This window comes from Atta cephalotes (assembly GCF_000143395.1).
Source record: "Atta cephalotes unplaced genomic scaffold scaffold00010, whole genome shotgun sequence".
Classification (NCBI taxonomy): domain Eukaryota; kingdom Metazoa; phylum Arthropoda; class Insecta; order Hymenoptera; family Formicidae; genus Atta; species Atta cephalotes.
The window spans coordinates 6,206,438-6,216,708 of NW_012130074.1; the positions used below are offsets into that span (position 1 = coordinate 6,206,438).

At 27.1% G+C, this 10,271-nt stretch overlaps 1 protein-coding gene across 1 annotated transcript; it reads left to right on the top strand.

Annotated features, from left to right (window-relative positions):
• Positions 1-4,914: 4,914 nt before the first annotated feature.
• Positions 4,915-8,790, top strand: LOC105627801 (cell division control protein 45 homolog). The gene is made up of 9 exons (XM_012209080.1): positions 4,915-4,965; positions 6,616-6,768; positions 6,843-7,052; positions 7,126-7,299; positions 7,377-7,615; positions 7,707-8,043; positions 8,115-8,509; positions 8,574-8,650; positions 8,726-8,790. The coding sequence occupies exons 1-9, from the start codon at positions 4,915-4,917 to the stop codon at positions 8,788-8,790; spliced, it is 1,701 nt and encodes a 566-aa protein (XP_012064470.1).
• Positions 8,791-10,271: the final 1,481 nt, after the last annotated feature.

A 10,271-nucleotide genomic window follows, 5' to 3' on the forward strand; every position in this document is an offset into this window, starting at 1 on the left:
TTTATTTATTATTATTACAATCGCGATTAAGTTCATTCCGCTGAATTTGTCAGCATGCGATAGGAGATGGTTAAGCGTTAGCTGCATTCAGCAAAGAAAGCAGCTTTGCAATTGTTGTAAAATTCTTCAGTATGATTGATATTTATTCATTTAAATATATAAGGAACCAAAGCAAAAATCAATTATAATTAAAGGATTTCTCACAAACAATTGAAAAGCTAGCTTTCTCTGATGAATGCAATCATTAACGTATTACATATATTCGCAGTGTTATTGCATACTTATGAAATAGGTAATGTAGGTAAGAATACACAGATGAAAGGTATGAATGTGGCACGAATAAATGAAAATACAAGTAGATAGGACAAGTATGGATAGATAGAGACTATATAGGTCAAGACATAATAAGTATGGATAGACATATGAAATAGGGATGAACACATTCATTTTAAATTAAAAAATTAAATTATTACAAAATTAAATGACATTTAAATAAATTTCGCGATCAAGTAATTAAATCTTATTTAAAAAATAAAAAAATAAATATAACTAAACTAAAAAATATCACATAATTATTTCAAACAGTAAACTATAATATGTAGATAGGGATGTATAGACATCAATTGTATATACTTGATAATTAGAAAGGAGAGATTAAAAATTAAATAAAATTTTTAATTAATTTAATATTTTATTTAATTATCAGCATTCCAATTATCAAATATGTATTATGAAAATAAATTAATTAACCAAATTAATTTTAAATTTCATTGCCTTTTCAGCTCTCTTGAAATTAAACTTTTCTGTAAAATTCTATACGAATTACGTAATGCGTTAACACTGTTAGTATTGTTAATAATTAATTTTACTGTAAATAAATGTATGTATGATAGTATTAGTGATATAGAATTTATGTAAACTATGTCCAGATAAATGTTATCATATTTACTTTTGTAATTTTCACAATAATTATTAATAAATTATGTATATATGTATATCAGTATTGAATTCTATTCAATACAAATAATATTTATCTTGTCACAGCAAATTTTTTTTACTTTATTGATGTAAATTACACGATCGGCGAAACATATGATAACAGAAATTGTTTATTGATTTAATAAGTTTAATAAATATTTAATCTTGAAACTTTTTTTAAATTTGGATTTTATTCTGAATATCATTCAAAAAAAAGTCATTAATAATTTTGAATGATTTCTAATTAAAATTTTGATGTTTAGAATCATCAATTTTTCTTATAATAGTATATATCATATTTATTAAATAAGTCACAAGGATTGGAGCTTTGACTGAAGCAATAGTTAAATATTAACTTCTTACTTGCTTTTTGACATTTATGTTGTTAACATTACAGAAAAATAACTTATATAAGTGTATCTTAATAATTAATTTATTATATACAAAGACCCTCATGTCAAATGAATGCTAGTAAATACGTGATTTGTACCAATGAAAAGTAATTATTTTCATCATGGAGAATTATTCCTTGTCGCTTTCCATAAAGTCCATTCGCAAAGTCTAATTTAGGTGTTCCGTTGGAGATTCTTATATAAGATCAGAATTAATCCCGGATTTCTCGTTCCTAGAAGTAGTAATTTTATCAATGATTCAATAACAATTGCTATGTATTTTAAAGTTCATTTGCGATATTAATTCAGTGGTATATTTTAGGATATAATTTTCATTTTTCTTTCTTTTATTAAATGTTCTCCTACTAGTAATAATGTTAATAATAGATTGTCTTAATAACAATAGGAATTTAGTATGATTAATATGGATAGAATGATTATTTGTTTAAGTCCAAATTACTAAGTAAATAAATTTAAGTTTTATACAAATAATTTTCTTATTTTTTGATGATTGCTTTAACAAAAATGTGATTACGAATGTATATATTTAATTTTCTAATTATTTAAAAAATCGTTTTAGGTATTGGACATCCTGCCAGTCAGAATATTATTAATTATTAATTTATATATATATATTTTTTTTTTCCATGATAAAATACATGCTATAGATGTAATAAGATTATATTTAACAAATTTTTGTTAATTTAGATAATTTAGATAATTTTTACCAAAATGCTTTATATTTTTTTAATAATGTTATCGTGTATACACGAATTTAGTTAAAATTATGTGGGTACAAAAAAATTCGAGATAAGTCGAATGGGTACCCTCATATTAATGGGATTAATAATTAAATTTTTTGGAAAATACAAAATATAAGGAATTGTTAAATTTTATATAATAAATTTTTTAATATAAAGTTCTTTAAGATCCCATTATTATCAGGTTCGATTTATCTCAAACAATTGGTATCCGAGAAACTTTTGTACCCATACATATACAAAGTTACAATATGCATGTATTTTATTATTATTGAATATATTCCTTCGTAATCACTATTGCATAAGGAAATCATTCTATCCGTTTATTTTTAAGAAATGATTTTTGGCAGAACATATTTTCTCGCGAATTTTAATATTATATTAAAGATGTGATAAAAGTGGTAATTGTAATTGACATACTATCCAAATTATTATATACTATCGTAAAGTCTAAAAGATTCAGGATGCACATCTTTTTATAAGATCATTGATATTTAACGAATGCTTAATTTTTCTTTAAATGGATCTCATGAATTTGATATAGAATGAGAATACTTTAAGTTCGCTCTCCTGAAGATTGATTTTTTCTTTATATCAAATATTAACCAGTGTACTAAGGCGGAGAGACTTTGATATAATGAAATTATTGAGATAATTATCTTGAACGCGATGAAATATTGCTATTGTAAATATATTAATAATTTTTTATCGATATTATTAAGTTTTATATTTGCAAATTAATAATTAATAGTAAATACGATTTAATTGTTATTAATATTTCTTTTGCGTTTATCAATATTTTATTAAACATTGGTTTAGAAAAATTTGTGTTATCGTATGTATTTTCGACGTTTTCGTATAATCCCACATTACATGAATTTGTTAATTATGCTTCTATATTATTATTTTTATTATATTTTGAACAGCATTGATAATTGTATTGTAAATAATTATTATTATTGTAATATCAAATTGTATAAAGAATAATACAATAAAGAATAATATTTAAAAAGTTATTGCAATTTCATTAGCGAAATACAATAACATAATTATACATAAAAATAAAAAATAAATTAAAGATATACTTACTACAAAAATGAGCTATTTAATTTATTAGCAGCTTGTTTGTTTTGTAGGTGAGTACACTTATGAAGAAAAGAAGTCCGTTAAAATTGGCGGAGGTCGTTTTTGTTAAATTATATCTTAAATTGACAATATATGTTTAGAAAAGATTGAATTTATTAAAAGTCTCTATAATTGCTAGTAATTATAAAGACTTTGATATATATATTAGTAATTATGTTTGTTAAAAACAGGCTGAAAATTTGCATAAAGAAACATAACTACGTAATTTTGTAAGATATATTATAAGACAAAATTCACAAAATTAGTTTAATTAAATTTTCAATTACGTTTATTAAAATTCAACAACTTTTATTTACATATGTAGAAGAGACAAAATTAAAATTTTTTCGTTCAAGGACCCATTAAACTATCCCTCTTATGGATAGTCTGCATGCTTCTGTCCTGAAGATTTAGTACAGAAACGAACCACATCTACTTTCGATATGATTTGATCGATAGTCTCAGAAAATGTATGTAGTCACGTAGTCCGGTATTCATAGTCGAATCTTATATTTAAGTACAGTTATAAGATATCATGAACCAATCAGAGGGCCGTATAGCGACTTAAGACATTACTTAAGTCTTAAAATAAGAATCGACTATGAATCAGCTATAGTTCCCAAACTGAAAATGGATGTACTGGCGGTAGAATACGAGTGATTTCGAAGGTAGAAAGCCGGCATAATTTCTCTTTGGAGTTGTTTATGTATCACGAAAAGGAAGGAAATAATGAACTTTGATTGGTTCATTTTTTTATGACTTATGTGTTATGCAAGAATCTGCTTTCCGTTTAATTCACACAAAATGCATAAACGTATGCATAAAGAAAATTATGCATTTCTTATGAACATGAACGTAAAATGTGATTGGATAATTTTCTTTATGCATATATTTGTGCGGCCAGAGCCTAAAGGCCATTCCATACAAACTTGCGTAGCCGTAATAACTATATGCATAAAGAAAATTATTCAATCATATTTCTATCATAAAGATCAAACGTAAAATTGAATAATTTTCTTTATGCATATGTTTATGCGGCTATACAAGTTTATGTGGAATTGCCCTAATGGCCGCAGCACAGACTCTCGCATTACGCACAATGCATAGTGCATAAGAGAATCAAACAATTGAAATCCTTCTTTTTCAGGGAATGGGAAAAAAGAAAAGATTCTGATTAATTGTTTCGCTTATGTATTGTGCGTTATGCGTTTTCATGAGAGAAATGTGATTGGATATTTATCTTTTGGATAATTTTATTCAAATTGTGAATATATCCTAAATGCTCCTTTACTCGATTCATCGAATTTAGACTCGAGTATCGATATCAGCACTGTTTACAATTCATGACGGAATTAAACATGAATGGTGGTATTAATTCTACCATGTTTACAATTGTTATGGAGAAAACGTAGATTTAACTATCCGATCACATCCGATTGTCACGCTTGAGCAACAGCTGTTTTTGGACCGGACCGAATCCTGGGGTCATGACGGTATCAAAAGTAACTTCCTCTCACCGGTGCCGACGGCAATCGCACGATCGCCGCGCGCAACGGGACGCCGTATGATCCGACCGTTTGGATTTTTCGCGCTAAATCACCCGCGCGCGAGAACGTCGCAAAACCTGCGATGTTTCACCTGCCGTAGACGGTCGCAACATGTTCGTGACGAACTTGAAGAAGGATTTCTACGATGTGATACAAAGAAGCGTGAGTCGACGTTTCGTTCTACCTCACGGCGGTATATTGCGTATCCGTTGTGTATAGGTTACTCCGCAACCTGCTTACACCTCTCTCTTCTCGAGCCTTCTTGGTTGCCATCTCAACTTTTCTGCAACGTTACAGTCTCTCGCTAGGTTTTTTCATTCTTTCTTTCTGTATAAATTATGCAGTTACATAATTTTTTCTTTTCTTTGAATAGTTGGAGACTTGGTGAATTGCATAGAGAGTCTCTAATCATTTCTTTGTCTTTTTTATTAACAATAAATGTGTTTATTAATAATAAAACATAGTATGTATTGTCTCTTATAGGCTTCACAACAAATAATTTTTTAATTAAGTTTATACTTTAACTCATAATTGTACATCATTCTCTCTCTTTCCTTTGGATAAATAGAAAATCATATCATATATATCTGATTTTCTATTATCATATTTTCTATTATATATATATTATAATAATAAATATAATAAATAAATCTAACGTAAATTATGTATCTGTTTGTTATATACTTTACAATAAATAATTCTTTATTAAATCTATAATTGCATTGATAATTAAATATTTTTTTTGGTATACACAATTTCATGTGGTGTTCTTTCCTTCTTTATAATAATAGAATATNTATAATAAATTTACTTTTATTGTGGACATAATTATATATATATATATATATATATATATATATATATTTATTGTATTATTATTTATATATATATTTATGTATTATTCTTTACAATAAATAATTTTTCGTAAATTATATTCTCTGTAGATATAGTTCTATCTTTCCATTAGATAAGTAAAAAGTAAGGTTGGACAAGTTAATTTTTTTTTTAACCAAGTTAAATTAAAGAACAGCCTTGAAAATTTAACTTAATTAAGATACAAGTTATAATCTATAATGAAATCAATTGAATTAGAAGTTAATAAAAAAAATAACTGAAAAGTTAAAAGTTTAAATTTGATTTGAACAAACAATCCAAAAAAAGATAAAATTCGACTGTTTTATATTTTTCTTATTGTTTTCACACAGCATGTTCATTAAAAAATAACTTTGTTATAACTAATGATTATACAATATAAAAGACAAAATTATTAAATGATACTCATTATCTCGCAATGTGTCTGAAGGTTAACTTCAAAAAAGTCAAATTAAAAATTAATAGTTACCAATAAAATGTAACAAAATTAAAAAGTTAAAAAATTAAGAAATTAAGAATTAAAAATGTAACTAAGTTAATTAACTCAACTTTTAATTTTTTAATTTAGCACTACCTAACCTTGCATGTATGATTCTTTTATTTTTTTATTAATAATGATGCAAACAATATATCTGTTTTTGTACACTTTATGACAAATAATTTTTTGTTAAATTTATATTTTTGTTAAATTTATATTATGTATTAAATTTATATAAAACTTATATTTTTGTTTAATAATCAGAAAATTACTTTGTTTGATTTCTTCATTTTTTATTAATAATAAACGATGTAAATAGTATATTTAATGTTGTATGTTTTATAATAAATAATTCTCTATTAAATTAATATTCACATTTTTGTGATTTAAAAATATTAATATTCAAATATTATTTAAATAATTCTGTGTGTTATAGAAATCTCTAATTTTTTCCTTTGCAGAGGTGTTTACTTTTAGTGAATTTTGATGTTGATGCAATCTGTGCCTGTAGAATATTGCAACAACTTTTCAAAAATGATCACATAATATATACTCTTGTACCTGTTCGAGGTATTCAGGATATGATAAATGCTTTTGATGAAAATTGTGAAGAGGTAATAAAGGAAAATGATTATCTATCTGGTCATTATCATATTGACAAAAATAATTAATTTAAGAAAAATTTCAGATAAAAAATGTTGTTATGATAAATTGTGGTGGTACTCTAGATTTAGTGGAATTACTTCGACCAAACGAATCTGTGGTATTTTTTATTCTCGACAGTCATAGACCTTATGATTTAACTAATATATATTCAGAAAGTCAAATACGTATTCTTGGTAAACCCGACGAAGACAATGAGATTCCAGAATATAATGATATTTATCGAGATGATAGTGTATGTAACAAATTGTTTCATTTAGTCTAATTCTCTTTTTCTGTTTTCTATAATTCTGTTCAATTATATTCAGTCAGATGAAGAGGAGATAAATGATGAATCAGACGATGAAACTGAAGGCAGGCAAAGTAAAAGGCGAAGGTTGAATGAAGAAGATATATTAAAGCGAAGCGAACGAAGAAAATGGGTTGAAAATCGAGAAACAATTCTTTTTAATTATTCACAATACAGTTACTATGGCAAATCAGTATGCATATAATTTATGATCTTGATAACAATATATAATAAAATTCTATTTCAAAAACTTGTTTTGTTTTATTATAGAGCGCAATAGTGGTATTTGAAATGGCTTGGAATATGTCAAAGGATAATTTAGATATGGCATGGTGGGCCATAATTGGTTCCACAGAACAATCTATTCTCAGCAAGGTGGAATCACGAATAACCGTTCTTGAGGAAGGTTCTCTTCAGGCACATGTTTCAAGATTAACACACAGACAAGGAGTTGACATTGACAAGCAACAGCAGCAACAGAGTATTGTTAAGGTTACTTATGATAAAGAGTATCCTTTTATATATATATATAATTCATTTTTTACTGAATAATTGAATTTGACGAATGTGCTATATTAATTTCTTAATGATAACAAATAGTCTGCAATTAGCATTATATCGTCACTGGACTGTTGAAGCCAGCTTAAAATATTCAATGCCAACTGCAGTGTCATTACGTTTATGGTCTATTAGAGGGGAACAGCGTTTGAAGGAAGTTTTAGCTGAAATGGGATTACCTCTGGTGCAATCCAGACAATTATTTCGTGCAATGGATCTTACTTTTAGACAAGAATTTAAGCAGATGGTTGAAAAATTAGCGGGCAAATATAATGTCAATAGCATCATTGGCACTAGTTTTACTCTCCAATATGGTTATCGTTTTAAATATTGTGCATCAGATATGGTATATGCTATGTTGGCTTTGCTGGATTCGACGGTAAATCAACAATCATTAAATATGGTATGTTATAATACTTTTTTACTATATATATTACCATACTTTTACAGACAAAGGACAGACAACCACAACGTTGTTTCTTAGATGCATTGGACTGTTTATCACGTACAAAAAAGGATGTTCTAGAAAGTGGCATTGAAAAAGCAAAACTTATGCTTCATAACATCTTTAAAACTGCACAGAATATATTAGAAGCTAAACAAATAAAGAATTTTGGTTCCTTTTTATATATCAATGTACCGGATGGGAATGTAGATAATTATTTATTTGCACATCCTCATCCTTTGATTATGCTGGCCCAGTTTGCTCTCAAAGCATATGTAAATTCTTCAAGAAATAGACGTGCTTCTGAGTGGCCTCTTGTGGCCTCTGCGATATTTGATGCAGAGGAAGGATCCTGCCTTCTTGTTGGTATACCGCCAGTTTGTGAAGATCAACCCAGAAGGTAATATTTATAAGTGTAAACAAAAGATTTATATTATTTAACCATGATTTTTTTTTTGTTACAGTTTATTTGGGAAAGCATTCGAGCAAACTGCAAAAAATAAAAATTGTTACATTGAGGCAGACTACTTTGATAGTACAAGTAAGTATGAAATGGAATTTTATAAGCATAAGTCAGAATGAAATTTATTATAGTGAATATTTTTCCTTTTTACAGTAATAAGACTGAAAATCGAGGAAAGACCCAAGTTTCTCGACGCTTTAGCAGCACTTCTTGCGTAATAATTATCATAGATGTAATAATTATCAGAGACGGACAATACGACAATCACACTTTAATCAAATTTTAACTAACACGACTATAAAACAATTCGATGCACTTTATTGCTCATATGGTGCCTTTTTTTTTAATAACGCAAATTTATTGTACATTTTTTAACCAGCGACGGTAGTAGCTTTATAATTGTAAAATATTTAATATATAAATTAGGACTGATATGTGATTTAATAACATCATGTGAGTATAATGTATAAAAAATGCTAGGATACAACAAGTAAAAAAGATTTCAACAATATTTGTATTAGTAATTTAAGAAACTGGTACTTTTATAAAAAAAAGAACTTGACAAAGAAACTGGAAAAAACGCAGATATAAATAAAGTCATTTGCTACATCGGACAATTGATATGATGCTCATCATTACCTACATGTTAAATTTATACAAGATAATGTAGTTATACAAATATTGTGTCAAATATTTAAATACCGACAATAATGTTGCTCATATATAAGCTAACAATGAATAGGCTATCTTATAAATACAAGAACTTCCAGTGCGCTTATCCGATTTATTTAGTAATTTATAATATATTAACGTATCCGTGTGCATTTACTTAAAAATACAATTTGATCGACTTAGTTTTGACTGATATAATACATATTCTTTTGTTTCCACGAAGAATCATATAAGAACAAGGCTGCGTTAGGAAATTTTACCTGGGTGCACCTATTAGGTGTGGGAAAAAGTTCGTGACGTTTTTTCCATTAGAGGCATTAAAAAAGTTCGTGACGTTTTTTCCACACGTAATATTCTTTATCTTTGGTTAATATTCAGTTAACAGGATAAAATGATATACAGATATCGTTCCGAACGCAGCTCAAGTACAGCCTATATATACGAATCTTTCTATATGTAAAGAACGATGATATCACAGAGACAGGAATAAAAAAGAAAGAGAGGGACATTTTTTGTTTGAACAATTCTTATAAAATTTGTCAAGTATAAATTTTGTGTGTACCTAATTAATGTTTTATATGACTTTAGGCCGGCATACGTTCGTTTATTTTTGATGTTTTATGCACTGCCGCTATTTTATTTATCGGCAGTTTGTTATTGAGAAATCCATCAATGAACTGTTGTACAGAGTCCACGGTAATCTCGGCACCGTATTCCATTACGACATACAACCCTCGCGGAATATCAATAGCGGTTAAAAGAGGTACTGCATCATCCAAACCAATGAATTCACGAAGAATATCCGATGTTTCACACTGAAAAAGCATTAAATTATAATCATATCACTTTACTATTAAATGTGATTAATTAAAAAATATTTCATTTATTTAAGAAATATTTGCAGTTTTAGTATATTTACATTTTGTAATTATAAAACTTTTTTATTCTCATAAAATATTTGAAAAAATCGCATACATACACACACACACACACACACACACACACACACACACACACACACACACAA